We start from the raw sequence: 20567 nt of genomic DNA, 5'->3' as shown, positions 1-20567 counted from the left end.
AGAGGCCTCCTAATGCAGGTTTACTGTGTGGAGGCCTCCTAATGCAGGTTTACTGTGTGGAGGCCTCCTAATGCAGGTTTACTGTGTGGAGGCCTCCTAATGCAGGTTTACTGTGTGGAGGCCTCCTAATGCAGGTTTACTGTGTGGAGGCCTCCTAATGCAGGTTTACTGTGTGGAGGCCTCCTAATGCAGGTTTACTGTGTAGAGGCCTCCTAATGCATGTTTACTGTGTGGAGGCCTCCTAATGCAGGTTTACTGTGTGGAGGCCTCTTAATGCAGGTTTACTGTGTGGAGGCCTCCTAATGCAGGTTTACTGTGTGGAGGCCTCTTAATGCAGGTTTACTGTGTAGAGGCCTCCTAATGCAGGTTTACTGTGTAGAGGCCTCCTAATGCCGGTTTACTGTGTGGAGGCCCTCCTAATGCAGGTTTACTGTGTAGAGGCCTCCTAATGCAGGTTTACTGTGTGGAGGCCTCCTAATGCAGGTTTACTGTGTAGAGGCCTCCTAATGCAGGTTTACTGTGTAGAGGCCTCCTAATGCAGGTTTACTGTGTGGAGGCCTCCTAATGCAGGTTTACTGTGTAGAGGCCTCCTAATGCAGGTTTACTGTGTAGAGGCCTCCTAATGCAGGTTTACTGTGTGGAGGCCTCTTAATGCAGGTTTACTGTGTGGAGGCCTCCTAATGCAGGTTTACTGTGTGGAGGCCTCTTAATGCAGGTTTACTGTGTGGAGGCCTCCTAATGCAGGTTTACTGTGTGGAGGCCTCTTAATGCAGGTTTACTGTGTAGAGGCCTCCTAATGCAGGTTTACTGTGTAGAGGCCTCCTAATGCAGGTTTACTGTGTGGAGGCCTCTTAATGCAGGTTTACTGTGTGGAGGCCTCCTAATGCAGGTTTACTGTGTAGAGGCCTCCTAATGCAGGTTTACTGTGTGGAGGCCTCCTAATGCAGGTTTACTGTGTGGAGGCCTCCTAATGCAGGTTTACTGTGTGGAGGCCTCCTAATGCAGGTTTACTGTGTGGAGGCCTCCTAATGCAGGTTTACTGTGTGGAGGCCTCCTAATGCAGGTTTACTGTGTAGAGGCCTCCTAATGCATGTTTACTGTGTGGAGGCCTCCTAATGCAGGTTTACTGTGTGGAGGCCTCTTAATGCAGGTTTACTGTGTGGAGGCCTCCTAATGCAGGTTTACTGTGTGGAGGCCTCCTAGTGCAGGTTTACTGTGTGGAGGCCTCTTAATGCAGGTTTACTGTGTAGAGGCCTCCTAATGCAGGTTTACTGTGTAGAGGCCTCCTAATGCCGGTTTACTGTGTGGAGGCCTCCTAATGCAGGTTTACTGTGTAGAGGCCTCCTAATGCAGGTTTACTGTGTGGAGGCCTCCTAATGCAGGTTTACTGTGTAGAGGCCTCCTAATGCAGGTTTACTGTGTAGAGGCCTCCTAATGCAGGTTTACTGTGTGGAGGCCTCCTAATGCAGGTTTACTGTGTAGAGGCCTCCTAATGCAGGTTTACTGTGTAGAGGCCTCCTAATGCAGGTTTACTGTGTGGAGGCCTCTTAATGCAGGTTTACTGTGTGGAGGCCTCCTAATGCAGGTTTACTGTGTGGAGGCCTCTTAATGCAGGTTTACTGTGTGGAGGCCTCCTAATGCAGGTTTACTGTGTGGAGGCCTCTTAATGCAGGTTTACTGTGTAGAGGCCTCCTAATGCAGGTTTACTGTGTAGAGGCCTCCTAATGCAGGTTTACTGTGTGGAGGCCTCTTAATGCAGGTTTACTGTGTGGAGGCCTCCTAATGCAGGTTTACTGTGTAGAGGCCTCCTAATGCAGGTTTACTGTGTGGAGGCCTCCTAATGCAGGTTTACTGTGTGGAGGCCTCCTAATGCAGGTTTACTGTGTAGAGGCCTCCTAATGCAGGTTTACTGTATTTAGGCCTCCTAATGCAGGTTTACTGTGTAGAGGCCTCCTAATGCAGGTTTACTGTGTGGAGGCCTCCTAATGCAGGTTTACTGTGTGGAGGCCTCCTAATGCAGGTTTACTGTGTGGAGGCCTCCTAATGCAGGTTTACTGTGTAGAGGCCTCCTAATGCATGTTTACTGTGTGGAGGCCTCCTAATGCAGGTTTACTGTGTGGAGGCCTCTTAATGCAGGTTTACTGTGTGGAGGCCTCCTAATGCAGGTTTACTGTGTGGAGGCCTCTTAATTCCGGTTTACTGTGTGGAGGCCTCCTAATGCAGGTTTACTGTGTGGAGGCCGCTTAATGCAGGTTTACTGTGTAGAGGCCTCCTAATGCAGGTTTACTGTGTAGAGGCCTCCTAATGCCGGTTTACTGTGTGGAGGCCTCCTAATGCAGGTTTACTGTGTAGAGGCCTCCTAATGCAGGTTTACTGTGTGGAGGCCTCCTAATGCAGGTTTACTGTGTAGAGGCCTCCTAATGCAGGTTTACTGTGTAGAGGCCTCCTAATGCAGGTTTACTGTGTGGAGGCCTCCTAATGCAGGTTTACTGTGTAGAGGCCTCCTAATGCAGGTTTACTGTGTAGAGGCCTCCTAATGCAGGTTTACTGTGTGGAGGCCTCTTAATGCAGGTTTACTGTGTGGAGGCCTCCTAATGCAGGTTTACTGTGTGGAGGCCTCTTAATGCAGGTTTACTGTGTGGAGGCCTCCTAATGCAGGTTTACTGTGTGGAGGCCTCTTAATGCAGGTTTACTGTGTAGAGGCCTCCTAATGCAGGTTTACTGTGTAGAGGCCTCCTAATGCAGGTTTACTGTGTGGAGGCCTCTTAATGCAGGTTTACTGTGTGGAGGCCTCCTAATGCAGGTTTACTGTGTAGAGGCCTCCTAATGCAGGTTTACTGTGTGGAGGCCTCCTAATGCAGGTTTACTGTGTGGAGGCCTCCTAATGCAGGTTTACTGTGTGGAGGCCTCCTAATGCAGGTTTACTGTGTAGAGGCCTCCTAATGCAGGTTTACTGTGTGGAGGCCTCCTAATGCAGGTTTACTGTGTGGAGGCCTCCTAATGCAGGTTTACTGTGTAGAGGCCTCCTAATGCAGGTTTACTGTGTGGAGGCCTCCTAATGCAGGTTTACTGTGTAGAGGCCTCCTAATGCAGGTTTACTGTGTGGAGGCCTCCTAATGCAGGTTTACTGTGTGGAGGCCTCCTAATGCAGGTTTACTGTGTAGAGGCCTCCTAATGCAGGTTTACTGTGTGGAGGCCTCCTAATGCAGGTTTACTGTGTAGAGGCCTCCTAATGCAGGTTTACTGTGTGGAGGCCTCCTAATGCAGGTTTACTGTGTGGAGGCCTCCTAATGCAGGTTTACTGTGTAGAGGCCTCCTAATGCAGGTTTACTGTGTAGAGGCCTCCTAATGCAGGTTTACTGTGTAGAGGCCTCCTAATGCAGGTTTACTGTGTGGAGGCCTCCTAATGCAGGTTTACTGTGTGGAGGCCTCCTAATGCAGGTTTACTGTGTGGAGGCCTCCTAATGCAGGTTTACTGTGTGGAGGCCTCCTAATGCAGGTTTACTGTGTGGAGGCCTCCTAATGCAGGTTTACTGTGTAGAGGCCTTCTAATGCAGGTTTACTGTGTGGAGGCCTCCTAATGCAGGTTTACTGTGTAGAGGCCTCCTAATGCCGGTTTACTGTGTGGAGGCCTCCTAATGCAGGTTTACTGTGTAGAGGCCTCCTAATGCAGGTTTACTGTGTGGAGGCCTCCTAATGCAGGTTTACTGTGTGGTCCAGTAGTGAATGTTTACTGTGTGGTCCAGTAGTGAATGTTTACTGTGTGGTCCAGTAGTGAATGTTTACTGTGTGGTCCAGTAGTGTATGTGTACTGTGTGGTCCAGTAGTGAATGTTTACTGTGTGGTCCAGTAGTGAATGTTTACTGTGTGGTCCAGTAGTGAATGTTTACTGTGTGGTCCAGTAGTGTATGTTTACTGTGTGGAGGCCTCCTAATGCAGGTTTACTGTGTGGTCCTGTAGTGAATGTTTACTGTGTGGTCCAGTAGTGAATGTTTACTGTGTGGTCCAGTAGTGAATGTTTACTGTGTGGTCCAGTAGTGAATGTTTACTGTGTGGTCCAGTAGTGAATGTTTACTGTGTGGTCCAGTAGTGAATGTTTACTGTGTGGTCCAGTAGTGAATGTTTACTGTGTGGTCCAGTAGTGAATGTTTACTGTGTGGTCCAGTAGTGAATGTTTACTGTGTGGTCCAGTAGTGTATGTTTACTGTGTGGTCCAGTAGTGTATGTTTACTGTGTGGTCCAGTAGTGAATGTTTACTGTGTGGTCCAGTAGTGAATGTTTACTGTGTGGTCCAGTAGTGAATGTTTACTGTGTGGTCCAGTAGTGTATGTTTACTGTGTGGTCCAGTAGTGAATGTTTACTGTGTGGTCCAGTAGTGTATGTTTACTGTGTGGTCCAGTAGTGAATGTTTACTGTGTGGTCCAGTAGTGAATGTTTACTGTGTGGTCCAGTAGTGAATGTTTACTGTCCTTGTTCAATATTAATGGGGGTTACCGTGTGGTCTTGTCGTAGTCCTCTCTGCGTTCATCTCGATGCCGCAGTCGTGGTCTGAGGTTCTGGAGCACCAGGGAATGAGTCTGAGTACACCACTGGGACATGGTCACTAGGAACTGAAACACAACCACAACTCAACCATGGATTAACCCTAACACAACCACAACACAACCCTGGCTCAACCCTGGAGAAACCATAACACAACCACATCACAACCACAACACAACCATAACACAACCATGGATTAACCATAACACAACCATAGATGAACCATAACACAACCATAGATTAACCATAACACAACCATAAACCAACCATAGATTAACCATAACACAACCATAACACAACCATAGATTAACCATAACTCAACCATGGATTAACCATAACACAACCATAACACAACCATGGATTAACCATAACACAACCATAGATGAACCATAACACAACCATAGATGAACCATAACACAACCATAGATTAACCATAACACAACCATAAACCAACCATAGATTAACCATAACACAACCATAACACAACCATAGATTAACCATAACTCAACCATGGATTAACCATAACACAACCATAGATTAACCCTAACACAACCATAGATGAACCACAACACAACCACAACACAACCATAACATAACCATAACACAACCATGGATTAACCATAACACAACCATGGAGAAACCATAACACAACCACAACACAACCACAACCACAACACAACTATAACACAACCACAACACAACCACAATAGGTATTGGGTCTGAGTACACAACTGAAACATGGTCACTAAGAACTGAAACACAACCATAACACAACCATAACACAACTACAACACAACCACAACCATAAAATAACATAACATTACCATACATTAACCACAACCGCACAGTGAGACCAGGAGTGAACCACAACCGCACAGTGAGACCAGGAGTGAACCACAACCGCACAGTGAGACCAGGAGTGAACCACAACCGCACAGTGAGACCAGGAGTGAACCACAACCGCACAGTGAGACCAGGAGTGAAACACAACCATGTACTAAAACAGAACTGAAATAGACCACAACATGACCGCAACTTCACTGCGATTATATCAATGACATCAATAATGACGATGAAGGCGTGTTACCTTAGCGGAGACTCTGGCGTTCTCCAGTCGTACCCGTGTCCAGACGGCTGGGTGTCGCGCCACAAACCTCCAATCGGAGCACACCTCAGCGGCGAGCAGCAACGTCCGCACATCCAAATAAGGAAACACGCAGAATAACCCCGCCCTCAGTCTCAGAGTCCCTGCCCCCAATGCTGTGTAACCACGGTGACACGGGCTGGATCGTATGGACGACACACCTGGAGAGAAACGTCAGGTAGAGTTACAGTACACACAAAGACATAGACAAGGCTGGAGTTGTCTTGACAGAGTTATGTGGAGACTGGAGTTGTCTTGACAGAGTTATGTGGAGACTGGAGTTGTCTAGACAGAGTTATGTGGAGACTGGAGTTGTCTTGACAGAGTTATGTGGAGACTGGAGTTGTCTAGACAGAGTTATGTAGAGACTGGGTTTGTCTAGACAGAGTTATGTGGAGACTGGAGTTGTCTAGACAGAGTTATGTAGAGACTGGAGTTGTCTAGACAGAGCTATGTGGAGACTGGAGTTGTCTAGACAGAGTTATATGAAGACTGATCTGCATCAGGTAGAGTTACAGTACACACAAGGTTATTACCTGAGCCAGGTGGGTGTTCTAGCCTGGTTAGGTTAAAGGTTATTCCCTGAGCCAGGTGGGTGTTCTAGCCTGGTTAGGTTAAAGGTTATTCCCTGAGTCAGGTGAGTGTTCTAGCCTGGTAAGGTTAAAGGTTATTACCTGAGCCAGGTGAGTGTTCTAGCCTGGTAAGGTTAAAGGTTATTACCTGAGCCAGGTGAGTGTTCTAGCCTGGTAAGGTTAAAGGTTATTACCTGAGCCAGGTGAGTGTTCCAGCCTGGTAAGGTTAAAGGTTATTCCCTGAGCCGGGTGAGTGTTCCAGCCTGGAAAGGTTATTCCCTGAGCCAGGTGAGTGTTCTAGCCTGGTAAGGTTAAAGGTTATTACCTGAGCCAGGTGAGTGTTCTAGCCTGGTAAGGTTAAAGGTTATTACCTGAGCCATGTGAGTGTTCCAGCCTGGTAAATTAAAGGTTATTCTCTGAGCCAGGGGAGTGTTCCAGCCTGGTAAGGTTAAAGGTTATTACCTGAGCCAGGTGAGTGTTCCAGCCTGGTAAATTAAAGGTTATTCCCTGAGCCAGGTGAGTGTTCCAGCCTGGTAAATTAAAGGTTATTCCCTGAGCGAGGTGAGTGTTCCAGCCTGGAAAGGTTATTACCTGAGCCAGGTGAGTGTTCCAGCCTGGTAAGGTTAAAGGTTATTCCCTGAGCCGGGTGAGTGTTCCAGCCTGGAAAGGTTATTCCCTGAGCCAGGTGAGTGTTCTAGCCTGGTAAGGTTAAAGGTTATTACCTGAGCCAGGTGAGTGTTCTAGCCTGGTAAGGTTAAAGGTTATTACCTGAGCCATGTGAGTGTTCCAGCCTGGTAAATTAAAGGTTATTCTCTGAGCCAGGGGAGTGTTCCAGCCTGGTAAGGTTAAAGGTTATTACCTGAGCCAGGTGAGTGTTCCAGCCTGGTAAATTAAAGGTTATTCCCTGAGCCAGGTGAGTGTTCCAGCCTGGTAAATTAAAGGTTATTCCCTGAGCGAGGTGAGTGTTCCAGCCTGGAAAGGTTATTACCTGAGCCAGGTGAGTGTTCCAGCCTGGTAAGGTTAAAGGTTATTCCCTGAGCCGGGTGAGTGTTCCAGCCTGGAAAGGTTATTCCCTGAGCCAGGTGAGTGTTCTAGCCTGGTAAGGTTAAAGGTTATTACCTGAGCCAGGTGAGTGTTCCAGCCTGGTAAATTAAAGGTTATTCTCTGAGCCAGGGGAGTGTTCCAGCCTGGTAAGGTTAAAGGTTATTACCTGAGCCAGGTGAGTGTTCCAGCCTGGTAAATTAAAGGTTATTCCCTGAGCCAGGTGAGTGTTCCAGCCTGGTAAATTAAAGGTTATTCCCTGAGCGAGGTGAGTGTTCCAGCCTGGAAAGGTTATTACCTGAGCCAGGTGAGTGTTCCAGCCTGGTAAGGTTAAAGGTTATTCCCTGAGCCGGGTGAGTGTTCCAGCCTGGAAAGGTTATTCCCTGAGCCAGGTGAGTGTTCTAGCCTGGTAAGGTTAAAGGTTATTACCTGAGCCAGGTGAGTGTTCTAGCCTGGTAAGGTTAAAGGTTATTACCTGAGCCATGTGAGTGTTCCAGCCTGGTAAATTAAAGGTTATTCTCTGAGCCAGGGGAGTGTTCCAGCCTGGTAAGGTTAAAGGTTATTACCTGAGCCAGGTGAGTGTTCCAGCCTGGTAAATTAAAGGTTATTCCCTGAGCCAGGTGAGTGTTCCAGCCTGGTAAATTAAAGGTTATTCCCTGAGCGAGGTGAGTGTTCCAGCCTGGAAAGGTTATTACCTGAGCCAGGTGAGTGTTCCAGCCTGGTAAGGTTAAAGGTTATTCCCTGAGCCGGGTGAGTGTTCCAGCCTGGAAAGGTTATTCCCTGAGCCAGGTGAGTGTTCTAGCCTGGTAAGGTTAAAGGTTATTACCTGAGCCAGGTGAGTGTTCTAGCCTGGTAAGGTTAAAGGTTATTACCTGAGCCATGTGAGTGTTCCAGCCTGGTAAATTAAAGGTTATTCTCTGAGCCAGGGGAGTGTTCCAGCCTGGTAAGGTTAAAGGTTATTACCTGAGCCAGGTGAGTGTTCCAGCCTGGTAAATTAAAGGTTATTCCCTGAGCCAGGTGAGTGTTCCAGCCTGGTAAATTAAAGGTTATTCCCTGAGCGAGGTGAGTGTTCCAGCCTGGAAAGGTTATTACCTGAGCCAGGTGAGTGTTCCAGCCTGGTAAGGTTAAAGGTTATTCCCTGAGCCGGGTGAGTGTTCCAGCCTGGAAAGGTTATTCCCTGAGCCAGGTGAGTGTTCTAGCCTGGTAAGGTTAAAGGTTATTACCTGAGCCAGGTGAGTGTTCTAGCCTGGTAAGGTTAAAGGTTATTACCTGAGCCATGTGAGTGTTCCAGCCTGGTAAATTAAAGGTTATTCTCTGAGCCAGGTGAGTGTTCCAGCCTGGTAAGGTTAAAGGTTATTGCCTGAGCCAGGTGAGTGTTCCAGCCTGGAAAATTAAAGGTTATTCCCTGAGCCAGGTGAGTGTTCCAGCCTGGTAAATTAAAGGTTATTCCCTGAGCCAGGTGAGTGTTCCAGCCTGGAAAGGTTATTACCTGAGCCAGGTGAGTGTTCCAGCCTGGTAGGTTATTACCTGAGCCGGGTGAGTGTTCCAGACTGGTAAGGTTAAAGGTTATTACCTGAGCCAGGTGAGTGTTCCAGCCTGACGTGGGCGTGTCTCTGAGTCTCAGGTGTGCTCCAGGCCTCTGACCATGTGTCCTCCTCTTCATCATCCTCTTCCTCCTCTTCCTCTGTGCTGGGGGGCGCCCTCCACCTGGTCCGCCCCCACCCTCCCCTCCCCTCTGGGGTTCGCCTGTACCCCCTGTCCCTCCTCTCTCCTCCCTCTCGAGTAGAGCAGGGAACGTGGTAGTAACGGGCTTCCAGAGGTGTGGCCCACCCCCCCACCGAGTCACTGTCCCACCCCCCAGAACCCAGGGACAGCGTCCGCATACGACCAGCGGGGGCTCTAGAGAGAGAAAGGGAGGCAGATACATGTCCTGATTCCACAAAGACTGATATCCACTATATCAGCATTATAGTTTGTTGATCCTGAATAAACAATCCAGCAAAATAGGATCAACACAGCTAAATTATGGTCTAGGATCAACACAGCTAAATTATGGTCTAGGATCAACACAGCTAAATTATGGTCTAGGATCAACACAGCTAAATTATGATCTAGGATCAACACAGCTAAATTATGGTCTAGGATCAACACAGCTAAATTATGGTCTAGGATCAACACAGCTAAATTATGATCTAGGATCAACACAGCTAAATTATGGTCTAGGATCAACACAGCTAAATTATAACCTAGGATCAACACAGCTAAATGATGGTCTAGGATCCACACAGCTAAATTATAACCTAGGATCCACACCGCTAAATTATGATCTAGGATCAACACAGCTAAATTATGATCTAGGATCAACACAGCTAAATTATGATCTAGGATCAACACAGCTAAATTATGATCTAGGATCAACACAGCTAAATTATGATCTAGGATCAACACAGCTAAATTATAACCTAGGATCAACACAGCTAAATGATGGTCTAGGATCCACACAGCTAAATTATAACCTAGGATCAACACAGCTAAATTATGATCTAGGATCAACACAGCTAAATTATGGTCTAGGATCCACACAGCTAAATTATGATCTAGGATCCACACAGCTAAATTATGATCTAGGATCAACACAGCTAAATTATGATCTAGGATCCACACAGCTAAATTATGGTCTAGCATCCACACAGCTAAATTATGATCTAGGATCAACACAGCTAAATTATGATCTAGGATCAACACAGCTAATTGATGATCCAGGATCAACACAGATAAATTAGGATAATGTGGTGTACCTACCCATAGTTGGTGTGATAGGTCTGGTCTCCTAGTCTGCGCGACCCAGATACACTGTAGCTTCTCTATGAGAGAGAGAATGAGAGAGAGAGAAAGAGAGGCAGAAACAGAGACAGAGAGAGAAAGACAGTGTGTGAGAGAGAGAGACAAAGAGAGACAAAGAGAGAGAGAGAGAGAGAGAGAGAGAGAGAGAGCGGGGGAGAGAGAGAGAGATAATGGGGAGAGAAAGAGAGAGCGAGAGAGAGAGAGAGAGAGAGCGAGAGAGGGTGAGATAGACCGAGAGAAAGGCAGAGAACATTACTACAAAATGTCTAGCCATCACCCCAAGACCTGGGAAACTGGTTATGTGGACTTCTCAGCCAATCAACGATCAGATAAATTGTTCCTTCTCACCCTGTAGCCAATTAACTTTGACCCTGTGATGATGTCGTCTTCACTCCCGTTGTGGGCGTGTCCATTGGTCCTGTGGCCATTGGTCCCATTGTGGGAGTGACTATCGTTATTGTATGTACGGCTATTATCATTATGGGTGTGTCTGTCAACATTGTGGGTGTGTCTGTCATCGTTGTGGGTGTGTCTGTCATCATTGTGGGTGTGTCTGTCATCGTTGTGGGTGTGTCTGTCTGTAGCCACCAGTAGCTGCAGTTTTCTCTCTGCCCGGTCGGCCCGTTCCAGCAGAGCCTCTATGAAGGTCTGTAGCTGCAGCTTAGCCTCTGCTTCTCTCTCTGCTGTGGCTGTCAGGAACCGCTCAATATCACACACCTCCCTGTGATATAAATACACATATACACATGTTAACATCCACCCACACAGATTTACACATTTTGTTACGTTACAGTCTTATTCTAAAATGGATTCAATTGTATTTTTTTCCTCATGAATCTACACACATTTGTTGTGCCACCTCTGGTCTCTGGGCCTCCAACCCATACGGGGACGCAGCTCCCGCTCAGCCCAGTCCAAGATGTTCTCTGTCTTGACTTTGCTGATAGCTATTTCATTGAGGAAAGATGTACTTACTATCCCTGGTAGTCCCACCTAGCTACTGTATTTTAAGATGAATTTATTACCTGTAAGTCGCTCTAGATAACAGCTAAATTACTCCAAGTGTAAAACACATGGAACAGTGAACCATCTGAACATAGTAGGAACAATAACATGGAAGATCCTGTATCTAGTAGGAACAATAACATGGAAGATCCTGTATCTAGTAGGAACAATAACATGGAAGATCCTGTATCTAGTAGGAACAATAACATGGAAGATCCTGTATCTAGTTGGAACAATAACATAGAAGATCCTGTATCTAGTAGGAACAGTAACATGGAAGATCCTGTATCTAGTAGGAACAATAACATGGAAGATCCTGTATCTAGTAGGAACAGTAACATGGAAGATCCTGTATCTAGTAGGAACAATAACATGGAAGATCCTGTATCTAGTAGGAACAATAACATGGAAGGTCCTGTATCTAGTAGGAACAATAACATGGAAGATCCTGTATCTAGTAGGAACAATAACATGGAAGATCCTGTATCTAGTTGGAACAATAACATGGAAGATCCTGTATCTAGTAGGAACAGTAACATGGAAGATCCTGTATCTAGTAGGAACAATAACATGGAAGATCCTGGATCTAGTAGGAACAGTAACATGGAAGATCCTGTATCTAGTAGGAACAATAACATGGAAGATCCTGTATCTAGTAGGAACAATAACATGGAAGGTCCTGTATCTAGTAGGAACAATAACATGGAAGATCCTGTATCTAGTAGGAACAATAACATGGAAGATCCTGTATCTAGTTGGAACAATAACATGGAAGATCCTGTATCTAGTAGGAACAATAACATGGAAGGTCCTGTATCTAGTTGGAACAATAACATAGAAGATCCTGTATCTAGTAGGAACAATAACATGGAAGGTCCTGTATCTAGTTGGAACAATAACATGGAAGATCCTGTATCTAGTAGGAACAATAACATGGAAGGTCCTGTATCTAGGACCTGCCTTGTTCATAGTGTTAAGAAGGTAGAAACTAGGGCCTGTAGGACCTGCCTTGTTGATAGTGTTGTTAAGAAGGTAGAAACTAGGGGCTGTAGGACCTGCCTTGTTGATAGTGTTGTTAAGAAGGTAGAAACTAGGGCCTGTAGGACCTGCCTTGTTGATAGTGTTGTTAAGAAGGTAGAAACTAGGGCCTGTAGGACCTGCCTTGTTGATAGTGCTGTCTAGAAGGTAGAAACTAGGGCCTGTAGGACCTGCCTTGTTGCTAGTGTTGTTAAGAAGGTAGAAACTAGGGCCTGTAGGACCTGCCTTGTTGATAGTGTTGTTAAGAAGGTAGAAACTAGGGCCTGTAGGACCTGCCTTGTTGATAGTGTTGTTAAGAAGGTAGAAACTAGGGCCTGTAGGACCTGCCTTGTTGATAGTGTTGTTAAGAAGGTAGAAACTAGGGCCTGTAGGACCTGCCTTGTTGATAGTGTTGTTAAGAAGGTAGAAACTAGGGCCTGTAGGACCTGCCTTGTTGATAGTGCTGTTAAGAAGGTAGAAACTAGGGCCTGTAGGACCTGCCGTGTTGATAGTGCTGTTAAGAAGGTAGAAACTAGGGCCTGTAGGACCTGCCGTGTTGATAGTGCTGTTAAGAAGGTAGAAACTAGGGCCTGTAGGACCTGCCGTGTTGATAGTGCTGTTAAGAAGGTAGAAACTAGGGCCTGTAGGACCTGCCTTGTTGATAGTGTTGTTAAGAAGGTAGAAACTAGGGCCTCTAGGACCTGCCTTGTTGATAGTGCTGTTAAGAAGGTAGAAACTAGGGCCTGTAGGACCTGCCTTGTTGATAGTGTTGTTAAGAAGGTAGAGCAGCACTTTATTATAGACAGACTTCTCCCCATCTTAGCTACTGTTGTATCAGTATGTTTTGACCATGACAGTTTACAATCCAGGGATACTCCAAGCAATTTAGTCACCTCAAATTGCTCAAGTTCCACATTATTCATTACAAGATTTAGTTGAGGTTTAGGGTTTAGGGAATGATTTGTCCCAAATCTGTAAATATGGCGGACTAACTCAAATCAAAATCAAATCAAATTAAATGTATTTGTCACATACACATGGTTAGCAGATGTTAATGCGAGTGTAGCGAAATGCTTGTGCTTCTAGTTCCGACAATGCAGTAATAACGAACAAGTAATCTAACTAACAATTCCAAAAAAACTACTGTCTTATACACAGTGTAAGGGGATAAGTTCATAGGCAAGATACAGTAGATGATATCGAGTACAGTATATACATATGAGATGAGTATGTAAACCAAGTGGCATAGTTAAAGTGGCTAGTGATACATGTATTACATAAGGATGCAGTCGATGATATAGAGTACAGTATCTACGTATGCATATGAGATGAATAATGTAGGGTAAGTAACATTATATAAGGTAGCATTGTTTAAAGTGGCTAGTGATATATTTACATAATTTCCCATCAATTCCCATGATTAAAGTGGCTGGAGTAGAGTCAGTGGCATTGACAGTGTGTTGGCAGTAGCCACTCAATGTTAGTGGTGGCTGTTTAACAGTCTGATGGCCTTGAGATAGAAGCTGTTTTTCAGTCTCTCGGTCCCAGCTTTGATGCACCTGTACTGACCTCGCCTTCTGGATGACAGCGGGGTGAACAGGCAGTGGCTCGGGTGGTTGATGTCCTTGATGATCTTTATGGCCTTCCTGTAGCATCGGGTGGTGTAGGTGTCCTGGAGGGCAGGTAGTTTGCCCCCGGTGATGCGTTGTGCAGACCTCACTACCCTCTGGAGAGCCTTACGGTTGAGGGCGGTGCAGTTGCCATACCAGGCGGTGATACAGCCCGCCAGGATGCTCTCGATTGTGCATCTGTAGAAGTTTGTGAGTGCTTTTGGTGACAAGCCGAATTTCTTCAGCCTCCTGAGGTTGAAGAGGCGCTGCTGCGCCTTCTTCACGATGCTGTCTGTGTGAGTGGACCAATTCAGTTTGTCTGTGATGTGTATGCCGAGGAACTTAAAACTTGCTACCCTCTCCACTACTGTTCCATCGATGTGGATGGGGGGGTGTTCCCTCTGCTGTTTCCTGAAGTCCACAATCATCTCCTTAGTTTTGTTGACGTTGAGTGTGAGGTTATTTTCCTGACACCACACTCCGAGGGCCCTCACCTCCTCCCTGTAAGCCGTCTCGTCGTTGTTGGTAATCAAGCCTACCACTGTTGTGTCGTCCGCAAACTTGATGATTGAGTTGGAGGCGTGCGTGGCCACGCAGTCGTGGGTGAACAGGGAGTACAGGAGAGGGCTCAGAACGCACCCTTGTGGGGCCCCAGTGTTGAGGATCAGCGGGGAGGAGATGTTGTTGCCTACCCTCACCACCTGGGGGCGGCCCGTCAGGAAGTCCAGTACCCAGTTGCACAGGGCGGGGTCGAGACCCAGGGTCTCGAGCTTGATGACGAGCTTGGAGGGTACTATGATGTTGAATGCCGAGCTGTAGTCGATGAACAGCATTCTCACATAGGTATTCCTCTTGTCCAGATGGGAAAGGGCAGTGTGCAGTGTGGTTGAGATTGCATCGTCTGTGGACCTATTTGGGCGGTAAGCAAATTGGAGTGGGTCAAGGGTGTCAGGTAGGGTGGAGGTGATATGGTCCTTGACTAGTCTCTCAAAGCACTTCATGATGACGGATGTGAGTGCTACGGGGCGGTAGTCGTTTAGCTCAGTTACCTTAGCTTTCTTGGGAACAGGAACAATGGTGGCCCTCTTGAAGCATGTGGGAACAGCAGACTGGTATAGGGATTGGTTGAATATGTCCGTAAACACACCGGCCAGCTGGTCTGCGCATGCTCTGAGGGTGCGGCTGGGGATGCCGTCTGGGCCTGCAGCCTTGCGAGGGTTAACACGTTTAAATGTCTTACTCACTTCGGCTGCAGTGAAGGAGAGACCGCATGTTTTCGTTGCAGGCCGTGTCAGTGGCACTGTATTGTCCTCAAAGCGGGCAAAAAAATTGTTTAGTCTGCCTGGGAGCAAGACATCCTGGTCCGTGACTGGGCTGGGTTTCTTCCTGTAGTCCGTGATTGACTGTAGACCCTGCCACATGCCTCTTGTGTCTGAGCCGTTGAATTGAGATTCTACTTAACTTATTCCTTGCCACCCACTCTGAAACTAACTGCAGCTGTTTGTTAAGTGTTGCAATCATTTCAGTCTCTGTAGTAGCTGACATGTATAATGTTGAGTCATGCACATACATAGACCCTCTGGCTTTACTCAAAGCCAGTGGCATGTCATTAGTAAAGATTGAAAAAAGTAAGGGGCCTAGACAGCTGCCCTGGGGAATTCCTGATTCTGCCTGGATTATGTTGGAGAGGATTCCATTAAAGAACACCCTCTATGTTCTGTTAGACAGGTAATTATTTATCCACAATAATGCACAGGGTGTAAAGCCTGAGAAAAAGCCATTGTAAAAATTATTGTTCATCGTCAATACAGGTTGGATTAGAGATATATTCTCCACCGTCCTCTTGTACTGTTCAGTGGACAACTCTTTTTTCCCCTTCTCCTGAGTAGTAGGAGCTGTTCAAGCTAGCATATAGAGTCATGTTTGCTTATGCTTCTGTGGCTGAAACGTAGCTTTGTAAAGCATAGAACGCCAGTCTAGCCTGACATGTAGCTAGCATTATAAACAGGCATAGAACACCAGACTAGCCTGACATGTAGCTAGCATTTATAAACAGGCATAGAACACCAGACTAGCCTGACATGTAGCTAGCATTTATAAACAGGCATAGAACACCAGACTAGCCTGACATGTAGCTAGCATTTATAAACAGGCATAGAACACCAGACTAGCCTGACATGTAGCTAGCATTTATAAACAGGCATAGAACACCAGACTAGCCTGACATGTAGCTAGCATTTATAAACAGGCATAGAACGCCAGTCTAGCCTGACATGTAGCTAGCATTATAAACAGGCATAGAACGCCAGTCTAGCCTGACATGTAGCTAGCATTTATAAACAGGCATAGAACGCCAGACTAGCCTGACATGTAGCTAGCATTATAAACAGGCATAGAACGCCAGTCTAGCCTGACATGTAGCTAGCATTATAAACAGGCATAGAACACCAGTCTAGCCTGACATGTAGCTAGCATTATAAACAGGCATAGAACACCAGACTAGCCTGACATGTAGCTAGCATTTATAAACAGGCATAGAACGCCAGTCTAGCCTGACATGTAGCTAGCATTTATAAACAGGCATAGAACGCCAGACTAGCCTGACATGTAGCTAGCATTATAAACAGGCATAGAACGCCAGTCTAGCCTGACATGTAGCTAGCATTATAAACAGGCATAGAACACCAGTCTAGCCTGACATGTAGCTAGCATTATAAACAGGCATAGAACACCAGACTAGCCTGACATGTAGCTAGCATTTATAAACAGGCATAGAACACCAGACTAGCCTGACATGTAGCTAGCATTTATAAACAGGCATAGAACGCCAGTCTAGCCTGACATGTAGCTAGCATTTATAAACAGGCATAGAACACCAGACTAGCCTGACATGTAGCTAGCATTATAAACAGGCATAGAACACCAGACTAGCTTGACATGTAGCGAGCTAATACCACCAGACTAGCCTGACATGTAGCGAGCTAATACCACCAGACTAGCCTGACATGTAGCTAGCTAATAACACCAGCCTAGCCTGACATGTAGCTAGCTAATAACACCAGTCTAGCCTAACATGTAGCTAGCTAATAACACCAGTCTAGCCTAACATGTAGCTAGCTAATAACACCAGACTAGCCTGACATGTAGCTAGCTAATAACACCAGACTAGCCTGACATGTAGCTAGCAGATATTTGTAAAACATAAAACATAAATATTAAATTTCAAATGCTAGCTCCAGTCAAAGAGTGTCTGGGCTGCTCTTGCTTGGTAAGCTACTCTGGCTCCCCTAGTGGATATCCCCTACACAAGACTCCTTTTGCTTGGTAAGCTACTCGGTAAGCTACTCTGGCTCCCCCTAGAATATAAATATTATTTAGTGGTGCCCCGACTCTCTAGTTAATTACATTTACATGATTAGCTCAATCAGGTAATATTAATTACGCAGAAATTATTTTATAGAGTAGCATGTCATATCACTTAATCCGGCATAGCCAAAGACACGACATCATCCACGGCGCCAACAGGCATGGGACTACACATACCTTTATACAAAATTAACATTGGACTACACATACCTTAATACAAAATTAACATTAGACTACACATACCATAATGCAACAGTAGACATGGGACTACACATACCTTAATACAACAGTAGACATGGGACTACACATACCATAATGCAACAGTAGACATGGGACTACACATACCTTAATACAACAGTAGACATGGGACTACACATACCATAATGCAACAGTAGACATGGGACCACCTATACCATAGTGCAACAGTAGACATGGGACTACACATACCATAATGCAACAGTAGGTTTCTGCTTGACTTGTGTTGTATCACTCTTATGGCTGCCGTATGTAGACATTATGAAGTGTTATAAGGATGTTATGAAGCGTTATAATCACTCACTGCTGCTTGCGACACAGCTCCTGGTCCTTCCCCTGCAGGTCTCTTTTCAGAGTGGCCATCATCTCCACGGAGACCGCCACCTGCCGGGAGAGATGGGAAGCCTGGTCCTCCAGCTCCTCCTTCTCCCTCTCCAGCCGCGCCGCATCCCGCCTCTCATGCTCTAACTCCGCCTCTCGACGCTCTAGCTCCGCCCTCAGACAGCCCACATGCTGGGACACCCTCTCCTCCACCTCAGCAAACGTCCTGGCGATACTCCTCTCCACCCCCAGCCTCTCGTCAATCCCCAGCCCCAGAGTGAGGCTCTCGTCCAGGCAGAGCCCAAACTCCAGGCCCAGGCTTGGCCCCAGCCACCGGCGGCCTAGGCCTCTCAGCCCCAAATCAGGCAGGCTGTCTCCCCTGCAGCCAGGCAGGACCAGGGCCGTGGTGCTGTGAGGAGGTGCAGTAGAGGAGGAGGTAGCTACAGGACCAGCAGAATTACCAGGACCAGATGACCCTCCTCCCTGGTCTCTCCTGGTCAACATCTCAATGAGTAGCTGGGTGGAGGCAGAGGAGGACGCTAGATCCAGGCAGGCCAGGGGGAAAGGGAGTCTCTCCCTCTCCAGGTCGGGGTGCTTCGGCTGGGCCACGGCGTGGGGGAGGAGTGGCAACAGAGATCCTGGGCTGGAGCTCCTGGCCCGGGCCTGAGACAGAACCAGGAGGGTCTCGTAGGTGTGTCGGCTGACCAGGTGGGACCGGAGGGCAGGTACGCTGTCGAAACGCTTGTCATCTCCGCAGCGAGGGCAGAAGTACGGGAGGTCACATGATGCCATCGCTTCCGCCGGACTACCCTGGGCATCCCCTCGAACACACCCAGGGATAAGAGGTCAGAGGTCAGGGGTTAAAGTCAATCAGTGGTGTGTTCAGTGCTCTCTACTACTCCATACCTGCAGAACAGATTACAGAGCATCAGGATCATGGCTGGGAAAAAATGGTCTACTTTCATCGCTCTGTCTGTCTGTCAGATGACAACCCTGTCCTGTCCAACCAACGGGAAGAAAGAGCACACACACACACACACACACACACATACACACACACACACACACACAGATTAGGTCAGTGTGTGTGTGTGTGTGTGTGTGTGTGTGTGTGTGTGTGTGTGTGTGTGTGTGTGTGTGTGTGTGTGTGTGTGTGTGTGTGTGTGCGTGTTTGTGTGTTTGTGTATGCATGTATATGCGTGTGTGTGTGTGTGTGTATGCTTGTAAAAGTGTGTGTGTGTGTGTGTGTGTGTGTGTGTGTGTGTGTGTGTGTGTGTGTGTGTGTGTGTGTGTGTGTGTGTGTGTGTGTGTGTATACACATGAGAATCAGGTCAGATGGGGTTCACAGAGAGAGCCCTGTGTCCACTTTACATATATCATTTCTATAATCATTCATTAATGTCTGGAGTATTTTACCATCAGAACTGAATCCATATGTCCCTATTCTATACAGGTCACTCTCTAAACAATGTGAATCCTTATGTCCCTATTCTATACAGGTCACTCTCTAAACAATGTGAATCCTTATGTCCCTATTCTATACAGGTCACTCTCTAAACAATGTGAATCCTTATGTCCCTATTCTATACAGGTCACTCTCTAAACAATGTGAATCCTTATGTCCCTATTCTATACAGGTCACTCTCTAAACAATGTGAATCCTTATGCCCCTATTCTATACAGGTCACTCTCTAAACAATGTGAATCCTTATGTCCCTATTCTATACAGGTCACTCTCTAAACAATGTGAATCCTTATGTCCCTATTCTATATAGGTCACTCTCTAAACAATGTGAATCCTTATGTCCCTATTCTATATAGGTCACTCTCTAAACAATGTGAATCCTTATGTCCCTATTCTATATAGGTCACTCTCTAAACAATGTGAATCCTTATGTCCCTATTCTATACAGGTCACTCTCTAAACAATGTGAATCCTTATGTCCCTATTCTATATAGGTCACTCTCTAAACAATGTGAATCCTTATGTCCCTATTCTATATAGGTCACTCTCTAAACAATGTGAATCCTTATGTCCCTATTCTATATAGGTCACTCTCTAAACAATGTGAATCCTTATGTCCCTAATCTATATAGGTCACTCTCTAAACAATGTGAATACTTATGTCCCTATTCTATATAGGTCACTCTCTAAACAATGTGAATCCTTATGTCCCTATTCTATACAGGTCACTCTCTAAACAATGTGAATCCTTATGTCCCTATTCTATATAGGTCACTCTCTAAACAATGTGAATCCTTATGTCCCTATTCTATATAGGTCACTCTCTAAACAATGTGAATCCTTATGTCCCTATTCTATATAGGTCACTCTCTAAACAATGTGAATCCTTATTTCCCTATTATATACAGGTCACTCTCTAAACAATGTGAATCCTTATGTCCCTATTCTATATAGGTCACTCTCTAAACAATGTGAATCCTTATTTCCCTATTCTATATAGGTCACTCTCTAAACAATGTGAATCCTTATGTCCCTATTCTATATAGGTCACTCTCTAAACAATGTGAATCCTTATGTCCCTATTCTATACAGGTCACTCTCTAAACAATGTGAATCCTTATGTCCCTATTCTATACAGGTCACTCTCTAAACAATGTGAATCCTTATGTCCCTATTCTATACAGGTCACTCTCTAAACAATGTGAATCCTTATGTCCCTATTCTATACAGGTCACTCTCTAAACAATGTGAATCCTTATGTCCCTATTCTATACAGGTCACTCTCTAAACAATGTGAATCCTTATGTCCCTATTCTATACAGGTCACTCTCTAAACAATGTGAATCCTTATGTCCCTATTCTATACAGGTCACTCTCTAAACAAT

The 20567-nt window shown here is 46.0% G+C and overlaps 1 protein-coding gene across 1 annotated transcript in view; it reads right to left on the bottom strand.

Annotated features, from left to right (window-relative positions):
- The window catches only part of LOC116375321 (F-box only protein 41), a 52629-nt gene extending 33881 nt beyond the window's left edge, over positions 1–18748 (bottom strand). Inside the window, exons 1-6 of the mRNA XM_031832680.1 lie at positions 17701–18748; positions 10492–10864; positions 10102–10163; positions 8873–9198; positions 5630–5847; positions 4495–4610 (exon numbers count right to left, since the gene is read on the bottom strand). Coding sequence (XP_031688540.1) covers positions 4495–4610; positions 5630–5847; positions 8873–9198; positions 10102–10163; positions 10492–10864; positions 17701–18509 — 1904 coding nt within the window. The 5' untranslated portion in view covers positions 18510–18748. The remainder of the gene's footprint in view (positions 1–4494; positions 4611–5629; positions 5848–8872; positions 9199–10101; positions 10164–10491; positions 10865–17700) is intronic.
- Between the last annotated feature and the right edge of the window lie 1819 nt (positions 18749–20567).

This window comes from Oncorhynchus kisutch, linkage group LG9, assembly GCF_002021735.2.
Source record: "Oncorhynchus kisutch isolate 150728-3 linkage group LG9, Okis_V2, whole genome shotgun sequence".
Lineage (NCBI taxonomy): Eukaryota > Metazoa > Chordata > Actinopteri > Salmoniformes > Salmonidae > Oncorhynchus > Oncorhynchus kisutch.
The sequence above is the reverse complement of the archived record's forward strand: the minus strand, read 5'-3'. Positions and strand labels throughout refer to the sequence as shown.